Source organism: Neolamprologus multifasciatus, chromosome 10 (genome assembly GCF_963576455.1).
Source record: "Neolamprologus multifasciatus chromosome 10, fNeoMul1.2, whole genome shotgun sequence".
In the NCBI taxonomy this organism is placed as follows: Eukaryota; Metazoa; Chordata; class Actinopteri; order Cichliformes; family Cichlidae; genus Neolamprologus; species Neolamprologus multifasciatus.
The window spans coordinates 31,270,496-31,290,891 of NC_140448.1; the positions used below are offsets into that span (position 1 = coordinate 31,270,496).

The window sequence follows — 20,396 nt, forward strand, 5'->3', positions numbered from 1 at the left end:
TGCTCTATTTTCACCTGTAAAGCAGGAGTGGGGTAGGCGGAGGTTTACCCTGGTGCAGGTGTGCAGCGGTCAGTGGAAGAATCCGCGAGTTTCTCTGTGAGTTTCCCATTACGTCGTAGCTACTCGGTGCTTGCTTGGAAGTTTAGGGTTTTTTTCGCTGTAAAAAGAAGTTTTCTTCCCACGCACAACGGACACTAATGTTTTTGTCACTTTTTATGCAAACTCAAAGTAAGGTCAGTACTTCCACGCTTTAAACGCTGCACGCTCATACTCTCTCCTGCACTTGATATATGATCCATTGTTGATCTGCACACAGCTGTTGTCACGAACGTCGCACTCGCTTACGTCACTGTCATGAGACATTCTCGCAAAAAATCACAGTTTTAGTAACGCAGTAACGCAGCGTTCCTACGGGAAAGTAACGGTAATCTAATTACCGTTTTTGCAATAGTAATCCCTTACTTTACTCGTTACTTGAAAAAAGTAATCGGATTACAGTTACTTGTTACTTGTAACGCATTACTGCCCATCTCTGACCGTGACATGGGCTACATAAAGAAGGAGCTCTTTCTGACAGTGATACTGGCGTTCGCCCACCAAGCCTTTGTTCTCTGCCTCGGCTCTCGCTTAGTTTAAACAGCACAGATCGTTTCCCACAGAACTCGTGTGCTGGGAAAGACGTGGTGCCAAGAAACGAGGCGGACATCTATAGAGTCGCACCGGGGTTGAATGGTTTGTGTAGGAAGGTGGTTTTAAATTCACTCGTTGCACACGTGAGTTTTGATCACAACAGAGACAACCAGCATTTAAACAGTGTGACATGTAGTAATTTGTAATGACACTGTGAAGCTTTCTGGAAGTTAATGGGAAGGTGTTTTATTCAAATCAGCAATTCATTTTGTGGAGGCGAACTCGACGGTATATTTGTTGATATATACTTTGATTGAAACCTGGGTGGATTTCTAATGTAACTGCACAGACCTTTGGGTAAATTGGGTATAATTTAAGTTTAACCGTATTTTACTGGAGTGCTCCGTTAACAAACTTCATACCAGAGATGATGCTTACACAGTTAGATGTTACACAGTTCTTAATTAAAGGTGAGAAACTGGGTTCATTTGCCACAATTAGAAGGTATAAAGCAATAGTGAGATTGTAATAAGTAATGTAATAAAACCTCAACCTTTTTTCCCTCCTCTTCACAGGATAAGCCGAACGCTGTGAGTGTGTCGGAGCTCCACGAAGCCTTGTCTCTGGGCTCCGTGACCGAAGACAGAAAGCTGTTTCTCTTGGCCGCCCAGCTGGACTCTGATGGAGTCCTGAGGAAGTCCTGCAAGTGCCTGGATGCAGTCCAGGACTTGCTGCTCCAGCTAGTCTGATCAAGGATCCCTCCCACAGAGCAGAAGAGTAGGCATGGAAGCAAAGGGATGGCTTGAGGACACCCTCCTCCTCCTCTCTGGTTTTCTTGTTTAAGCTCAGAGGCAGAGGAGGAGGACGGCGGGAGAGTGAAAAGATGCCAAAACAGAGTGCTGTTTTTTTCAGGACCTCTTCTTCTTTTCTTCTGGTCCTTTTTTTTTTATTAGTTAGCTTTAGAAACAGTAGCTTCTCAAGCATCTTACACTTTCCCTCTAACTCATCTGTTCTTGCTCAGTGAAGAAGAGGAAGTGCAGACTGAGGAGGATGAAGACAGAAGGTGGCCCTGAAGTGACTCAGATCTTACAGAGATCACCTTCTGCTGCTGACTCAGACTCTTATTTAATGTCGGCCTGTTACAGGTTTATTTAAGCATGTAGTTTGCGTGTATATAAAATGTGTGCTGTTGGGTGTCAGGTTTGTAGAAACAGATTTTTGTTAGATTTTCATGTTTTATGAAATGTTTTTGTGTAAAGTCAGATCAGGGCGTTGGCCGAGCAGAACGGTTGGCGTTTGGGGATTGGTTGAGTTTGCTTCAGAGGATGAAGCTGCTCTGAGATCTAGTGGAACATCGTGTGGAAATTGAAAGGGAAGTCCGAGACTTAAAAAATAAGAGTAAAAAATGCAGCATTTTTACTTCTTGCAGGTTTTGTCATTAATGGGGAACAAAGATTAGCGACTCCAAAGGTCGTAAAGTGAAAATAACTCCTTGCTTATTAAACAGTTTGTCGTTTCCTAGGAAACACTTTTAACAAAACCATGTACAGACACTGGGCGTTAGCTGCTTTTCATTGTTAGCTTAACAGGCTAACAAAAATGAACAGCTACTCTTTTTTTTTCTTCTCTTTCTCTAAACTGTGGCCGAAAGCCTACGTATTTAAATGCTTCATGTTTGAGGTGTGCTTTAATTACTTTAATACAGATACTTAATGTGGCTGCTGTACTTTAAAATAAGTGAAAACAAGCAGTAGTCGTACATTTGATTAGTCAGCACAACGTTAGCTAATCTAGTTCTGTTACTGGCAGCTGCAATATAAAAAAACCTGTGTGCATATTAATCAATGATAAATCCATGCACTACCAAAATAATGCCACGCTAACACCATAATGAATTACAGATGTTTACGTTTTCGGTACAAACTTAATGTCTGTCAACTTGGGAGAAGAAGAAACATTCAAAAGTCACGAATCCGTTTCTTGCAGTTCTTCCAGCTCGGTCGTACAACAAAGTGGAAAAAGTCGCCAAAAAAAAAAATTCATGTTAATAGGATCGAATTGTCAATTGTTTTTGAAACAGCACGACTTTCCAAGTATATTTAGTGTCTGGAGCACGAATCAGCTTTATAAGACGTGGCACCGTGACATTTTAAACCTAACCCGGTGTTTTAAATTCAACCAATTTTAGATATTTGAAATGTGACCTCTGAAATAATTAATTCTACATTCAGAACAAGGTGATGGCAGACTTTGTTGCTCTGTAAAAGTGGAAAATATGAACAGTATGTGCACAGATATGAGACTGGATGGATAAAACAAAAAAGACACAGGCTATGTCCACACGTACACGGGTACTCTTGAAAACGGAGATTTTATATGTGGAGGGACAGTAACTGTGTGTGTATATGGAAGCATTTAAACACTGCAGAGAGTACAATTAACAGTAATAGTATTGTAGAAATTCATTAAACCTAAACAATAAAGTGGTGCACAGTGTCACGTCAAAATGGGCACACCTTTGACGCTGCGTTTTCTCCGTTTTTCTCATCCACACGTAAATGCAAAAACTGAGTTTTCAAAAATATCCACCCTGGCTGGAGTTTTTAGAAATCTCTGTTTTCAGTGACCAAAAACGCCGTTTACGTGTGGACGAAAGGTGCAAACGCATAGAAAAATCTGCGTTTTCAAAAATACCCGGGTACGTGTGGACGTAGCCACAGTTGGAACTTTGTGTTCAGGAAGGTGAAGAAAAACAAATCAACTTATTTGTGTTCCCAATCCAGTTTAATATAAAAGTCTTACTGAAGAAACAACACAATGGGCTGCTGCGACATGGTCGTGAAATACTGTTTATGTCGTGCATTTGCCTGACAAACTTTTTGTCTCTTTTTCTGAAGAGATACGTGTCTCAGATGGGGAATTGATTTTGTGAACTGAAGCCATCGTGCTTCTGTAAACCCTTAAACAATTTCTTGAAAAATGCCAAGTTGTCTACCCTCAGATTCTCTAGTTATGGGCAGTAATAGTCAGCAGTGGATCTAAAACCAATTCTTTGTCTTTCTTTTGCCTGTGCAGTCTGGACGACATCCCATTTATAAGCTCATACTTCCAGTCCCATTTCAGTAGCTGCGTAGGAATCAGTTATCCCGTAAACTACACGTCTTCGAATGTGTTAATGAAGTATTTGACTTTTAAGCTCTGTGTAAGATAAAATGGAATTAGCTAGATCTTTTAATGCTGTATGTGAGCAGCAATGTTCGCTTCGGACGCACAGTTTTACTTTTTAATGAATGTGAAGTTTTATTCCTTGTGATGTACTTCAGAAATGTTTTCACTTTAAAGTTGAGTGGATTTGCTGTTTGAACACTGTTTTATAACCAGTCACTGCATTTCCTGTTTTATGTGTTCTGTTAGATATACATTCATGCATGTCTACATGGTTTTTTATCACCAAACCTGAAGGGGACCTATTCAGTTCATTTCCAGCTCAGTGGGTTTATTCTTGAATTCTACTAGAGTTGCTTTGCATGATTTACGGTTTAAAATAATGCTTATTAATCTAATTACTGGCTGTTAGTGCAACTTGAGATGTTTTAGTTCCTTTCCTATCACTTTTCAATCCAACTTTATTCTGAAAATGCAGTTCCCTGGAGAGCCAGGTGGGTGGAGCTTCTGTGCGTAGAAAAAAGCTGCTTGAAGCATGGTGACTCAGTCTGAATCCTGAACCTTTGACTCACGTGTTTAAAATGCAGATCCACCTTTGTAAATGCTGTGACAAAATGTGGAGAAAGATAAAGAAGACATAATCGAGTCATCTCAAACTTGGAAAATTGGTTTAAGTTTGTTTTGCTTGTTTTTTTTCCCCATGTGATAAGAGTGACACAAAGTCTCATGTTTGTCAAGTACTTACTTTACTGACTGCTCTGCTGTAACAAAGACATGCAGATTTCTAAAAGAAAAGAAATGGCAACACAGTTTTTCTTACTTAAAGCATTATTAGTTTTGTCATTAATGCCATCTAAAAAAAATGCTTATTTTACTATTACAAAGGTATAACTTGTACTAAACTAAACTTTTCAGTAATACAACTTGCAGCTTTTATCCAAAGTACAATCCACGATGTTATTAAAAAACCTATCCGGTCGTTCAGTCTGACGTCACTAGCCGTGTCTGGGCCTAAACTCCGCTACAGGTCCATATATCAAACGATCACTGTGGCATTACGGAGAGTTGAAAAACTGTCTAAAGTCTTTCATCTTTAATAAAATGATCAGCGTTCTGCTCTACCAGGTGTAACAATTGAGTTTAACATCCAGGCATCCATGAAAACGGAATTTATGACATTTAACGGAGTTAGAAGTTAGCAGGAAGTTAGCTCGCTAGCTTCTATCTAAATACAATATAGCATGTCCTGACTGCGGGGTTTTGGAACCAAATTGAAATGTACAGCTCTGTTATCACTTCCAACATAAATGAAGACAGAAAACTAAACAGCAGTGACGTTTGTAGGGTTACTGAAGTTTGGCTAGCTGGTATATAATGATGTGCTACGTGACCGCTAGCGACACAGCTATGTTAGCATAATATAAACAAGCTAACTTTTTTACCACTGGATAAAAGTTAACGTGAGTGTTCTCTGTGGTCAGGAACAAATGTAATCACATGGCAGGATGCTGTAAAAGGACCAAACTTCAGCCAGGTGAACAACTGAGATAATCCATCCACAATACGAGGTTAGTCATTCATATACTGCTGCATGGGCTGGGCTGTAGTTACATGCTAAGGTTTTAAAAACTGAGCTTAAATAAATGATTAGCGGTAATAAAAGCCGAGGGAGGTCAACAGTGATCACTGACTGTTTTAGGAGCTTTTTGAGATTAAATAGAAGAAAATACAAAACATTAAACATGTTAACAACACAAAAGCATATTAAACGCAGACTACTTGAGGCCCGGAAGTAGGATTCGTCACATCATCACTTAACAAACGAATTTGGATTTGCCATCCTGTGATAGTATTTCAGGGGTCAAAATGATCCAATCAGATTTAAACAGATTTAAGATCCCTCAAAAAATTATATAAATGAAACTTGTATGTTTTGGATATTTACTAAAACAATATATGAAAGTGGCCACTTTCATGAGTAAATCATATAAGCCTTCTATGATTCACTATATGAAGTAGGCCACATCTGATGCAAGTCTTTTAAGTTTTTTCTATTTCTTTTCCATACTGGTAGTTCTGATTGGTTCTCATCTCTCAATATTTTTGTTTCGTTTTTATTTGTTTATGAAATTGTAAATACATTTTATGACAGTTTTGTCCTGCATTACTTCTTATTAAGTAATCTTGCTTTTAGAGAAAGAAAACCAAGGTCGCTGACAAAAATGCAGTTATTGAGGAGCAAACATCTTTTTTAATTTTTACCCTCAGTTGTAAAAAAGCTGATGGGGTTTTGTCGTCACCCTGCCGTGTGGAAAGGCTGGCAGTGTGGACACCTAAGTGTGTGGGCACTGGGTTAATTCTTTTTATCTGTAGTTCATTTGTTTTGATTTCCCAGAAACAACCAATGGTTAAAGAATTACCAAGAGAGGATTTCATGTCATTCGAAGCCATCAAACCTTGTCGCTCTGCTTAAACAGAGATGAATCCCATGTAAATGAGGTGCTAAAGTACAAGTGGGGAAACATGCACAGAGTAGGCATGCCATAAACATAGGCTTGCACTCAACTTATATCACCCGTTGAATGGAGCTCTGAGATATCGCCTAACAAATATCCTATTTGCTTGCTTAGCCTTGGAAAATGCCTTATCACCCTTGCGTCTGCTGACTGAGCAATTCACTGCAAACACTGACAATACGAACCAAATCTATAAGTCTCTATAAATGTCCGGACTTGTTTCATGGGTGAAGTTCCCCAGCCGGCAGAGCAGGACTTTTATGAATTTGCTGAGACGTCACTCTGGCTCAGTTTCACTCTGTTTTCACGGCAGACTGCTACGAGTGTGACTCAGTCAGCATAAAGCGTCACAGCAGGTACGACTCAGGCATAAAACACCCCAAATGACGGATCACTGGCTTGTAAAGATACATAACAGCTAAAGAATGAAGTGATTCATGAGGGAAAGAGGGTTAATTCAAAATCTCATATCCCGATATAAGACATCTATCGTCCCGATAACGATATAAATCACAAAAATGTAACATTTTCTGTAAATTCTGTGAATCTCAGGCAGCTCGACTTGCGTGAAGTGTTTCCAGCTGCGCGTCATGTAGCTGGAGTCGAGTGTTTTAACCGATACATGAAATGATACATTTTTAGACATAAGTTGTAACAGCCGCCGTTTTCTTTGAGTATTTATTACACGGCGTGCTGCAGGGAAAAGCCTGTTCTAACGTTTGAGTCTAAGGTTTATTTTTTAGCACCTGGCGGCTTTTTTTACTTCTCATCCGTAAATAATCTGCTCTTTCACGTGATTCAGTTTATTTTGAAAAGTCTCAACAGGATCTCGAGCTTTATTGTGAAAGGTTTGCGTGGAACATAAACAAGCGGACATGCGATGGTTTTACAATCGTTGTTGCTAACGACGACACATAAAAACAGGCACTTGTCCGTCCGTAGTGTGGTTATATTAAATATAAGAGAAAGAGAGAAGTTTAAGAAATTAATATAACCACTACAGTGACCATCAAAACCATGAAAAAATATTGCCGTAAACAGTTTATTTTGCGACACCACGAAACAAACGATAGCGTAAAATGAAACGATAGACGTTTTTATATCGTCATCCGATATATATCCTTATATCGAACAACTCTAGAAAGAGATGCACCATGGGTGAAACCCAATAATCCTGACTTCCATGAATGTCATTTTAGTACATGACGTAACAGGAAACTGCATCTGCCAAAACAGTTATATAACAGATACAAGACTGTCCTTGTATGCTAGTGTATATACAGAGTGCACAAGAATGAGTATAACGCCAAAAGAAACCCTTATCAAGGAGGCCTTATCAAATCCAAATCACAGAGTTGCTCTTATTGATTGCATTGATTGATTGCACAGGCCCAGCAGCCACCATTCCCTAACCAGTTAGCAAGTGGTTGCTGGAAGTGTCTTGCTGTCACTGGTGGTGGGCTGGTTGCAAAGAGTGTGCTCCAGCCGAAAACCTCCTTGAAATGATGTCAGTCACCCACAGATTGCTGTGGTAGCCCAACAGTCGCCATTTACTCTGAGCTGTGCTGAAACTGTGACTTTCCAAACACGCCGTTTTTACTTAGAAGCCAAACGAGTGTTTACAGGTAATCTGCGAGCTTTGGGGTCTTTCTCACCTGGTGATTTCCAGCAACCACTCGCCAACCAGCAGATGCTGGTGGTTGCAATACAAATATTTCCTCAGCACACACTGTGCACAAATATGAAGTAATAAACCAACTTGGTAAAAAAAACCCCACAAAGGTCCTGATTTTTCACACTGAACGACTCCGTTAATAATTCACAAGCAGCGGTGTTTATTTATAAACTGAGCAATCACGCCGGACATTCCTTCAGTGCGACCTCAGATAAGAAGTTCCTGCTCTCACGCCAAAGATGTTTTTCTTGGCTGTAAATGATTGATGAGAGCTCAGAAGGTGAAACAGCTGATGAAGAGTTTGTCAAGATGTTGTTTAGCTGTCGTGTGGGAGATAATCTCCAACAACAACCAAAGACGATAACGGTACAAAGCAGATGTTACCTAGTCTATCAGTTTAACAGACGGGGTCATAAAAACTTGCCATGATTTCATAATCTCAGTTATTATTGGCTGAATCAAAGGAATCAAGCCAGGTTTATGCACATATACATATGTATATATATGTATATGTGCATAAAACTGGCTTGATATATATATATGAACACAAAACGTAAGCGTTTGATCGATTAGTTCAGAAATGATCACAATAGAAACACTTTTCCTTGTTATATCTGAATTATTAGATGTTACAGCAGATCTGCCATCAGTGTTTCACACAGGGAGGGAAATGACTCGATTCACAGGCATGTGTGGATTGAACAGGACTGATTGGTTAACATCACCTTCATGGTCCAACCAGGACCAATCATTTTATTTAATCTTGGATTTATTTGGTTTTGTTTCTTATCATGATAATTTGACATTTTCTAGACATTTTACCATGAACTCTGGGACAGATGTTCAGTGTTCCCACAGCATGAATTTAAGATTTTAAGCGAGGGGTGTCAAACATGAGCCCCAGGAGCAGAACTCGACCCGGCAAAGACTCACAGCTTTAGAATATGAAGGCGTGCATAGATTCTTAATTTTAACTGTATTTTCATGACTTTTACAGCTTTTCTTATTGATAAAGACCACCCAGCCACCCTTAACCACCATACTACACCAAGTGACATTTTCTACCAATTAATAAATAATGCTTTATTTTTCTATAACTATAGGACAGTCTGAGGTATAAAGAACCAGAACCTTTTCTGTAACGTTACACATTTATCTTGTGTTCTTACACATCTGGCCCACGATGTAAAACGAGTTCGACATCTCTGATTTAAACCTTCTGTGATTCAAAGACAAACGACTGTAGTTTCAGTTTAAACTGAAACATTTTTGCAACGCTTGGGTTGACAGGCCATTTGATTGTCGTGAAGAGCGAAAGGCGGGCTGTGAAACTGAGGGACGCTGAACGTTCATTGGTTACCCAGTGAGTAAATTATTTTACCTTGGTTTATCTGCCTTTCTGACTAATGGAGACCATAATCTACATCATCAGTATCACAATGTAGTCATGAAGACAAGAAACGAGAAGCTGAGCCCTTGAACTCATCATGGCTCAGCGGGGCCATCGTCTCACAGTCGCCGCCCCCTTTTGGTCATTAAAATAACTGCGTTTTGTCTCCTTTGTTCAAACCTCCAAGCCCTGTAAAATAAAACACTTCATGAGAGCACCAAGTGTAATCTAATGGACCCTTTTAAAAATTAGACCAGTCTTCAGAGGAGCTCACGGACGCGTGTTTCTCTTTCTTCAAAAGGACATCATGACCTGTCTGTTATCACGTATCTCACGTTCGCCTCAGGGTCGTCGTGTCTGTCCTCACTTCCATCTCCACTGATTAAACCGACGGCTCCTGCAGGTTTTTCAAAGACGGTGAAGCACTTCGAGCGTCCGATTAAAACATGTTTTTAAATTTAAGACCTCATCCTGATTCGGCTTCTACTGCAGAATTAATCTCGTATCAAACACTCAAATTAACGTTTATATTAAACACTTGCGTGTTCAGTAAAAGAGTAAAACCAGACTCTAATGAGGTTTCTACCTAAACACTCACAGTGAACAAACTTCCTCTGCATTTAAACACAGTTAAAACAAAGACTGAAGCTGAACTCCACTGCAACGAGAATTTAGTTTACAATTGTGCACAAAAAATAAATAAATCACAAAATATTTTTCCCTTATTGGTGGAATTTTTAAAGCCTTTCAACAAGTTTTTTGAATCAGCCGTTTAAAGACTTGTTTCAAATCTCCATGTTTCTACTTTTGGACTCTGCTTAAGGAGCTTTGCATGATTGACAGTTCGAAATAATCCTTACGTAGTTCCCATCCCTTAAAGAAGAATTGCTTAAAACAGAGCTGTGAAATGTAATTTTAGGTCTTTAAAGCCACACCAAAAGCAAGATCTGGGTCACGCTTTCACACGGCGTTAACATTTTTGTATCGCTCTCCTCCAAATCAGCAAAAATATTTTGATCTGTCGCTTCTGGTCACATCCAGAAACTCTCTGAGCGTCCCAACAATCGTCCCGACTTTTATTTCTTAAAAAACCTGCTCACATATTTGTTATTTATCAGTAAAGATTCACCAACTTCTTTATTTTAGCATCTCTCTTGATATTCGATCCCTGCACAGATCATTCTCGTCTTGTGGTTTCGGACTTTGGTTTGCTTCAGAATAAAAACAGAAATCAATGAAAACACCAATAAAAATAGATCCATTTTTCATGATTTTACTCGGATGTTCGGGTCCTCCTGTGGTTTATGAGGATAATGGAGGAAACTGAAATACTTTTATCCCAGAGAGGGAAAAAAACACACCTGCTGGATGAGTTTCAAGGGGTTTAAATTATTAAAAATCTCATTTCAGTCACGTTTGACTTTCACAAGAAAGAACGAATAAATCCTGAAACAAAATGACTCAATTAAAAATACAAAAGGAGAGAGAAACGTCCCAGAACATGGACGTGTTTCCTCGGCACTCGCCGGTATTTTACTCTCCGTCCAAACACTCGACCTCAGTCTGATTGTCCACAGTCCGCTTCCTCAGACCCACAGCAGATCTTCTACTGGACCATCGGCTCTGCAGCTGCGAGCGAGCTGACGAAGGCCTCGTAGTGCTGCGGGTGGCAGCGTTTATACTCGCCGATTTTCCTCTTGATCTGTTTGGGCGTGTCCTGGTAGTAGTTCTTCTCGTCTCTGGCCATCGCCTGCAGAGCGGGGAAGGAAGGGACAGCAGCGTGAGAGAGCCTTCCTCTGTAACATTAACCAGACGTTATTCAGCTAAGTGACGCTTAAACACCGAGGATCACCTTTAATTAAACAACAGGTTGGGAAGACTTTGAATTCAGAGCAGATTCAGGCTGAAGGCTTTTTACTGTCAGCATCTTGCTCGTTTTCCACTGACTGATGGGTCTTAGTCTAAATAATGGATCCATGCTGTATTAGAAAACAAGTGGTCAGTTTAACTCTCAGCATTTCCCACCTGCTACGTGCTGATCTTTAACCTTCTTGTTCAGCTAACCAGCTTGTGCTTTCAGACACCAGCTAACTTGCTGTCCAACATTTTTCAGCTTCCTTTCCAGTGAGTCTCTCATCCTTTGGACCGACTCCAGCTCTCCCATCCACTCGACTACAGCTGTCAACTGAAGTCTTTCTTCTGCAGAAAATTAAAGGATCTCCCTAAAAAGACCCTGCACTGGTTCATGTGCAGCCCAACTGAGCCCAGGAAGGTGGAGCTGGAGTCAGTCTTTGGATGAATGACTCACTGGAGAGGCAGCCAAAAGTTTAGCAAAAGTCCCTCCTAATGAGAATCTGTGACGAACACCTTGTATGAAATATTATTACACAAAGAGATGACTGCTGTTCTGCACCAGGACTTTTCTTTTTCAATTTTGTTTACATATAATCCCAACAAAACTCCTCAACGTGGTTCATACTGTAAGCCAAAGACCTACAGCAGGGTCGGCAACCTGCGGCTCTTCAGTCCTTACACTGCGGCGCTGCGTGGTTTGGGAAAATAAATCAGAAGCATTTAACTGAAGTGTATTTTATTTATGTTAGTTCTTTTTTAACTTGTAGTTCTAAATTGGAAGATTTTTGTGATATTGAAATATAAAAATAAAATTATATTCTATTATTTTTTCCTCGCTCAAAATAAGCCTCACACTCGCAGAAGCCGGTATACCCGCCGAAACGGCGTGCATTTATCGAGACTTTCAACCCCAGTTATGGATCTTTGGATCCACATTATGTCAGCAGCTCCACTGTGAACTATGTTAAAAACAAACACGCTCACGCCTCACAGACGACAGCTTACAGTCCTGCGTAAAGACCAAAGTGACTTCACTGTGCTCAGAGGTTCAGGAGCAGAAGTCTTATTGTAAACATATCACGGCAGACCCGACGATGTTTGCATGAACACGCTTTTCAGCTTCTCTTTATTGACCACTTTTCACACACGGTTGCTGTACGCACACAGCCGGCTGTTGCTTTGCAGCTCACAGCCCGACACACACCAACAACAACACAACAGCACAGACGTTAAGGCGGCGAGGCGTGATTGCAGGTGCCGCTCAGGTGTGTCGCCTCCCCTGCAGCGGTGCTGCAGACCACGCCCCGCCACACACATTAACCAGGTAAAATACATATTTAGGGAGAATTTTGCAAAGATCTATTTTTCCTTTTTTAGCAGCATAGAACTTTTTTTCAATTATTTTTTAAAAGTCAGGTCGAGGCTCCAAAGGCGATATAACAGTTTTTGTTTGCTGGATCATTTTAGTTCAGCTTTTCCTTCTGTTATATTTCTTTAAAAGTTCAAAATGTGTTAATTACATAAATAAAATGTAATTTTCTCTGTAGCACTTAAAGGATTTCATAATCAACACACCTTAGTTGTTCAAACAAAGCATAAAGGTAAAAACAATATATACAGTGTTATCTTCATTTTAGATGTCAACAAGTATTTCCCAGTGTTTTCTTTGACGTTGAACCCAAGTCCAAATGGCTCTTTGGGTGTTAAAGGTTGCTGACCCCTGACCTACAGTAATACAGAGGAAACCCCAACAATCCAACAACCACCTAATGAGGTAGCGCTTGATGACACCAGGAAGAAACCTCCAGCATGAGCGGTGTTAGGGGCAATGAGTGTTTCCTACATATTAATTATACCTGGGCGGTGATCAGGTGTCATAACCACCAAGTATATTCAGCACCTGATTTTAAAGTTTCATTTTTATTAAAAAAGTTTCCATTGCATTTTATTTTGAAAGTTCAGTCGTTCCAGGCCAGAGAGCCCTCCGCCGTTCGCATCAGGGACTTCAGCCGACTCACAGAGGATCTCGACTCACAGCTGGAACACAGCTAGTGACGGCTGTCAGCACCTACAGCTACAATCCAAGATGGCCGAGTCTGATGGGATCAGTGGGACGAGTGAGTCGCCGCCGAGCCAGCTGGTCACATCGCTCTGACTGATGAAGTACGACTACAGTTCAAGCAGTTATTCCATCTGCTGGTAATTTGATGGTTGACCTCGGTCTGAATGTTCTTCTGTGTTTTGATTTGTAAAATAAAAAAGCATCACTTTAATGGGAGCAGAAGTATCAACTCGGCTCTGAACTGCAGTAAAAACCTTGACTCTGCCGACATGTCCTCTCAGTGCGAAGCTCCAGCTGCTCAAAAAGTCGAGGGTGGAACATTTCTCCGTGAAGGACGTTTCATTGTATAGAGAAAAATCCACTCTCACAGTTTCCCCTCTTATTGACCGACTGTGGCTTGGCAGCGCTCCCGGCGGTGACTCAGTCTCATCTAAAGCAACTGTTGAAAATTCATTTTAATGAGTCATTTTTCAAATAAAAGCTCGGTTTAAACCTCTGCCACACACTGCTCCGTTTATCCAAGTCACTTCAGGGTTCTTCCAAGTATAAAAAACAACAACAATCAACGCCTCTGATCCGACCCCCTCAGAATCAGGTGATTTTTCTGTGCAATAACTGCAGTATATTTAATATTTATCCTCATAACGTGATTATTTTCTGAGTTACAGGCTCACGAAACACAAAGATAACACATGCTCCGGCCTATCTCCCCTTAAATAAGTTAAAGGAGGCCCTGACGTGCTTCGAGGCTGTTACAGGTGCAGATATGGGATGCCTCTTGCAGAGACCATGGGTGACGCACATGAGTAACGGTCATTTGGGGGTTTCTGAGACGTCTCCAAGCAGCAAAACCTGACCTTTTACTGTCAGTACCTGCTCATTTTTGGGAAATTTTCATGAATAACTCAGGAAATTGGCCGTAAAATGAAGGAGCTGTAATTTACTGTTAAATCCAGATGAAAGTCCCGTCACTGTGGTCCAAGCTTGGTCGTTCTTACCTTGTAGTCCTGGTTGTGCTCTCGGATCATGTGCTGAACGTATTCGATCAGGTCGGTCGATAACGTCTTGGTGTCTTTGCCGGGGAGGCTGGCCTCTGCCTCCAGCTCTGCTCACACAAACCAAAGAAGAAGAACAAAAACACTCTTATCAGGTTTAACAGGAAGAAGGTAAATAACTGAAATAAGGTTGCCGACGCAGACGAGTGTTTCTGAGCTGCGACCTTGCCACAGGTTGGAAATAAAAACGGTGAATCTGCAGCTGCTTCTATAACATCACAACAAACACACAGAAGTGAAACGCGGCTCATTTTAATTGGTTTAATTAGGCTGCATTCACAGAGCGAGCAACATGAAAAGACTTTAAGTGAAGAAGCGTCATTAAAAACACTAACATGTCATTAAGCAGCAGCAGCAAAGGAAAACACATCAGTGAGAAATCTGCAGCAGCAGCCGAGGACGATTTATCCTGACTCCGCCCCCGCTCCAGCGCCACGGTCAACTCACCACGCTCGTGTATTTCCAAAGTGTCTGTCCGCTCAAAGTGCTTCACACTACAAGCCACATTGTTAACCATGTGCTTTATATTGTAAGGTGAAGACCACAACAATACTGAGAAATGCCAACAATCAGATCAGAAGACCCCCTATATCAGAGGGGTCAAACATAAGGCCCGTGGGCCAGGATCCGGCCCACTGGACATCTTCACCCAATGTGAAGAAAGCCACAAACTCTCGACGTTTAACTGTATTTTCATGAAGTTTACAGTTGTCCCGTTGATAAAGACCTCTCCACAGCCGTTCATACTGAAGTAATAAAGAATAGATAAACGATTACCGTAATTGTCGGGCTATAAGCCGCTACTTTTTGCACAAGCTTTGAACCCTGCGGCTTTTAGTCAGGTGCGGCTTTTCTATGGATTGTCCATGATTTTTGTGATATCGTAAGAGGATTTGTTTTGTTTGTTCCGCTGTTGTACGGCACTACGTTGCCTGGCGGAAGGGCATGTGATCAGACACACAGTATCGGGGTTCAAGAGTGGTATGTTGGTCACATGTCCATCTGCCAAGCAACGTAGTGCCGTACAAGTAGCGTGAAAAACAAACTTCAAAGTAGCGCTACGCGTTCAGCGGGAGGCGTGGATGACGAGCGGCGATAAACTTGCGAAAAGCAAGTTATGCCCAACTCCACCGGTGGATTCTGACAGCGTGGAAAAGTGTGAAAACATCCACGATCACCAACGGATTTCGAAGGGCTGGACTGCTGCATGATGGAGACACCGCCACGGCCCTTCTGAGGGTGTTCGACTCTGACACTGACAACGAGGATTTGTTTGGTTTCGAAAGTGACAACAAAGGAAAGAAGTTGAGAGTGGATGACGAAGCCATCCTGAGCCTGTTCGTTTCCGACACTGGAGAAGAGGACTTTGGTGGTTTTAGTGCAGGAAGAAGAGAAAGATGGTGAATGACTGACTTTTCTTCTTGTTAAAGCCGTGTCACTGCACCTGAGCCTAAAAGGTAGGCCAATCTATTTTTCTGGTGTGCTGTAGGTTATTGTTATGTACTACATTTGTTACTCATTTATGAAGCACAGTACATGTTTCGTACTTGTAATTACCGCTACTTGTACATATACCTAAAAAGTTATGCAAATATGTACCCGTAACTTGTTTTTCAAAATATTAATAAAAGGGGTGTGTCTCCAAACAGCCATCTCTTTCCTGACAATTCCCTTTGTGCATATTCTCTTACATATGATAAGTCAACATTGAAACACCTGCGGCTTTTAGTCAGGTGCGGCTAATGTATGTACAAAACAGGATTTTCCCCTGATTTTAGCTTGTGCGGCTAATATTCAGGTGCGCTTTGTAGTCCGGGAAATACGGTAAATGGCAATAAAGATCTTTTTTTTCACCATTATGGAAAAATCCCCCAATCTGGACGATGAGCTAACAGAACTTTTTCTGTAATTTCACAGATTTGCTACCCACTCTGGCTGCCTCGTGGTCGAGGTCACGAGCTGAACCGGACAGACCGGTGCACGGATGAAGTGTTTGGGAATATTTGCTAAATCCTAGAAGCACAGCCTGGTCGGCATCCACGAGCAGGCTTTAAACGAGCCGTGGTGAGCAGCATCCAGCCAACTGAACACAACAAACCCTCCTCGGGCTCTGTGCAGCGGCCGGCTCAGTGGCCTCTGTCGGGCTACGTTAGTGACGGAGACGAGCGCCGATCTACGTTCCTGCCCTCACCTGCACCTCCGAAAGGTGAATAGACTCCTCCTCAGACTCAGGGTGAAGACATCAGACCCTCAGACGGAGTCCGGAGTCGGGACGATAACTCTCCACATCTGAATGAGCAGCCTGGATGCCTCTGCTGAGGTCACCGACCTTTCTGTTGTTCTCTTATCGTCATTTATCAACCTTGGCATCGCCCTGTAAACTTACTGCTTCTCCATCGACTTATTGTCTTTACAAGATCACATCTTATTCTCACGTTGATCGGAGCCAATGAACTAGAAATCATCCCTAAATCATAGAAAGTCTGACAGAAACAGCTCCTCGCTCCAGATAAAAGAATAATAAATGAATAAATGAGCAGGTGGGATTTAGTTTAGCGTTTCCTGTCACCTGCAGGATGAAGCGAAGCAGACATTCATGTACATGAGGAGGAGACACTCACGCTGTACGATGAAGGGTTTGGTGACGACGGCAGGCTTCTCGTCTTCCCTGGGGAGCTGCACGTGTGGAAGAAAAACACAACGAAGATCATCAGGCAGCCTGTTTGGACTCTGGGTTAATAAACATAATCATCCATCTTCCACCGTAATGCGACGCGATGACGGCTGTGAAATGTGCTTTATCTCATCTGCGACGACGTTTTGGGAGACAAAACCGTTCAAGTGTGCTCGCCGCCGAGCCCGGGGGGAAGACACGAATTCATCATTTAGTCGCCGTCACAGGAGAACAAAATGAAAACGTCTGAATGTCTGAAGGCTGCTGGAAAACGAAGTGCAGACCGCAGGCCGGCATTCGCTCGCCTTAGCCCCGGGTTGAAACGGCGGTGATTAATTAAAAACACGAGCAGCTGTGAAACATCAGCGGGGAGAAATTCAGGAGGTAGCATCTCTGTTTCTGTCTGAAACCTGGAGCTGAGAAACATCTCAGGCTGACTTCATAATTAACACTCTGTCGCCCCCTTCAGGCTCAAACTAACATTTGCAGGACGTGAACACAAACAAGTTGAATGTGCTGGTTGTTTTTAACATTAACAGAATTTAGAGCAAAAACTTGAGGTCATTCCTTCATTTCAGGTTGTTGTGGCCGTTTTTTGTTGAATGTTTATAAAACGCAATTTGTATTTATTCTTGTTTTTTCTTTAAAGTTATAAGAATATGCTGACCTAGTTTTGTTATGTAAATTTGTAATTCATTTTATTGGAAAAGGTTTTGGAAAGTGATTGGTTTATTGGCTTATGGACCCTCCCATTAATCAGGGGATTAAGAGCACCCTGGAGGGGTGTGGTAAAGATGTTTTTTTTGTTTGCTAAATGTCTGTTGGGAAGACGGGAGGGTTAGAAAATGATTTTTTGACCACTTTTGAAGTTGTTAAAGCAAAGTGAGTTAACTTTAGTTTAATTTTAAGTTGTAAGAAGTTATTTGGTTGATTTTTGTTTATAATTTTCCACGAAATAAACGCCATATGATTTTTAAACAATGGAGTCAGAAGAACCTCCCGTTGCCACCCACGGCCTTTTCTTGGACTTTTTTGGTGTTTGGAACATAAAAGGCTAGTTGCTATAAATGTGACTAATTTAATCACTTTCATCTTTAGCTCTACACTCACAGACCACTTCATTAGGTACACCTCCTCAGCTGCTTGTTAACACAAATATCTAATGAGCCAATCATGTGGACATGACCAGGATGACCTGCTGATGCATCAGAATGAGGCAGGAAGGTGGACGTTGTTGGTCTGAGTGTTTCAGAAGCGTTTTTCAGACCATACAATTTACAGAGAATGGTCTGAAAAAGAGAAAATATCCAGTGAGCTGTTTGAAAATGCCTCTTTGAGGTCAGAGGTCAGGATAGCCATGGCTGATAGGAATGCAACAAGAACTCAAAAAACACTCGTTACAGCCAAGGTAGGAGGAGGACCACCTCTGGGTGCTTACTGCTTGAAGCAGATGTGCTACAGTGGCAGAAGACCACGTCCTGTCAGCTAACACCTGAGGCTAATCCACACAGGCTCACCAAAACTGAATAACAGATGATTAGAAAGATTGGATAGAAGACCTGAATAAAATATAAACATTCACATTCATTTATGAATAAATTCAAATTTATGTTTCGAAACTGACTTTGGATCCTTACTGCATCTAAAACATGTTTTTAGAGCAAATTAAGCGCAGCTAACGAGATCCGAGACCTAAACTGTGCGCAGTCTCTTACCTTCTGCTGTTTTATGGGCAGAGAGCGGTTAGGATCAAAAGCCAGACCCATCTCCTGCAGGTTCCTGGCAACGGACTTGTTGTCATCCCACGCATTTCGAATCTGAGATCTGACAACGACAACACGTAAGACGTGAGAACAGCTCATCTGCTGCAGCCTAGCACGTGACCAAGAGCACAACTTTGTCTGTAGGATCAAGTCTTTAATACACAGGAACAGTTATTCACCAGATTTATTACTAATCAAACGTTAAAGTTCTTGGGCCACCCCAAGATTTACTGAAACGTGCAAAAATACATGTAATCGACATTTGTCATGAAAACCTTAGTCCTCCAACACAGCCGGATACAGCCTGTATTTTCTTTAAGGGGTCTTCAGGAATACTTCGCCAAGCTTTCTGAAGGACATTCAAAGTTCTTCATTCACTTTCAAGACCCCACAGAGCTTCAATAATGTTGAGGTCTTGGCTCGGGGAGGCCAATCCATGACTGATGCTGTTCTATCCAGATGTGCTTTTACTGCACTGACACTGAGATCACTGTCATGCTGACAAATGCAACCGTTGCCAATCAAGTGCTTTCAAGATGATTTGCATGATGGATCAAAATCTAATGGTACTTTTTAACGGTTTTGATACCCAGCTCCAAACCATCACAGAGCCTCCAGCGTGTTTTCCACATGGCTCCTCTGATGGAGCGATGATAGGGAATAATCCCTCCATCAGATCTGCTGCCACTGATTTTCAGTCCAGTGTTTGGATAACTGGCAAACCTCAGCCTAATCTTCCTGTTTCCCTCCGTTAACAATGACTTCCTGACAGCCAGTAAACCGCAGATCCATCTCTCAGGCCCTGTGTCAGGTCTTTGCGGGATTTATTTTCCTTCCATTTCTCAAGGACATGACTTGTCCAGTTTTCTCAGCATTTTTAAAGACACGCTGCACATCTGCTGCAATATTTCAGTTGTTATTTCACATAAAAGGACATTTTAGTGCCTGTCACCGTCACTAATGATCATTTCCATCATCCGTCTGTGTATCACTCAAACAACTGCATTAAAAACAGCAGGTGAGGTTTTAGTGGGCCTCTGTATGTTCATCCTCTAACATCAAAAAGCTGATTTCATGACAAATATTCAGTTCACGGTCAGATGCTTGTGTTAAAAGTATAAAATACTCTACTAAATGGAACATTTCTTGAACAAATGGGATCAATCAACTTTAAACAAAGGTGAATTAATGTACTCGATCAATCAATTAGTCGACTCTCGGGTCACTGATATGTTTTGGCTGCAGCTTTAATAACGTGTTTTTGCATCAATTCTACTAATATTAGCACACATGCTAACACTCACTGCTCGATCCTCGGGTTCGACTTCTTCTTGTTCTTCGTCTTCACGTTCTTCCGGTTCCGGTTGTAGTCAAACTTCTTCCTCCGGGCTGACTGCTTGGCTCGCGGCATTTTAGAGAATTTCCTCCGTTTTCAGAGCCGCAAACTTTGTATTGTTCGTACTGTGGCTCAAAAAAAACAGAAAGGAACAGGCAACGTGCGGGCAGCAACAGGAAGCACGTGTTTGGTTTGTGCAGGTCATGTGACGACTAGGCCACACCCCTCCAACCCAACCGCTTTTTATTAAAAACGTTCTTTTCTCATTTTTTTTCT

At 41.6% G+C, this 20,396-nt stretch overlaps 2 protein-coding genes across 3 annotated transcripts in view; one reads left to right on the forward strand and one right to left on the reverse strand.

Annotated features, from left to right (window-relative positions):
- Nucleotides 1-10,775, forward strand: part of arl10 (ADP-ribosylation factor-like 10) — a 29,615-nt gene extending 18,840 nt beyond the window's left edge. Inside the window, exons 4-5 of one of the 2 annotated variants that reach the window (XR_014876297.1) lie at nt 1,206-2,960; nt 3,351-10,775. Coding sequence is in view for 1 of the 2 variants with exons in the window: in XM_085173732.1 (XP_085029858.1) it covers nt 1,206-1,379 (174 nt within the window). In the remaining variant the exon portion in view is untranslated. Of the gene's footprint in view, nt 1-1,205 lie in introns of both variants that reach the window. The other variant, XM_085173732.1, reaches the window with a different exon arrangement.
- Nucleotides 10,746-20,315, reverse strand: nop16 (NOP16 nucleolar protein homolog (yeast)). The gene is made up of 5 exons (XM_085173734.1): nt 20,089-20,315; nt 18,737-18,845; nt 16,969-17,023; nt 14,291-14,397; nt 10,746-11,126 (listed from the first exon to the last, which is right to left on the reverse strand). The coding sequence occupies exons 1-5, from the start codon at nt 20,193-20,195 to the stop codon at nt 10,983-10,985; spliced, it is 522 nt and encodes a 173-aa protein (XP_085029860.1). The 5' UTR covers nt 20,196-20,315; the 3' UTR covers nt 10,746-10,982.
- Nucleotides 20,316-20,396: the final 81 nt, after the last annotated feature.

What these genes read in the sequence shown, in the direction of transcription:
- nop16 (XM_085173734.1), bottom strand. Translation starts at nt 20,195, where the DNA reads ATGCCGCGAGCCAAGCAGTCAGCCCGGAGGAAGAAGTTTGACTACAAC. An exon ending in TCGAACCCGAGGATCGAGCA is followed by an intron (nt 18,846 to 20,088) that starts GTGAGTGTTAGC and finishes TGTCGTTGTCAG; the next exon opens with ATCTCAGATTCGAAATGCGT. An exon ending in CAAACCCTTCATCGTACAGC is followed by an intron (nt 14,398 to 16,968) that starts GTGAGTGTCTCC and finishes TTGTGTGAGCAG; the next exon opens with AGCTGGAGGCAGAGGCCAGC.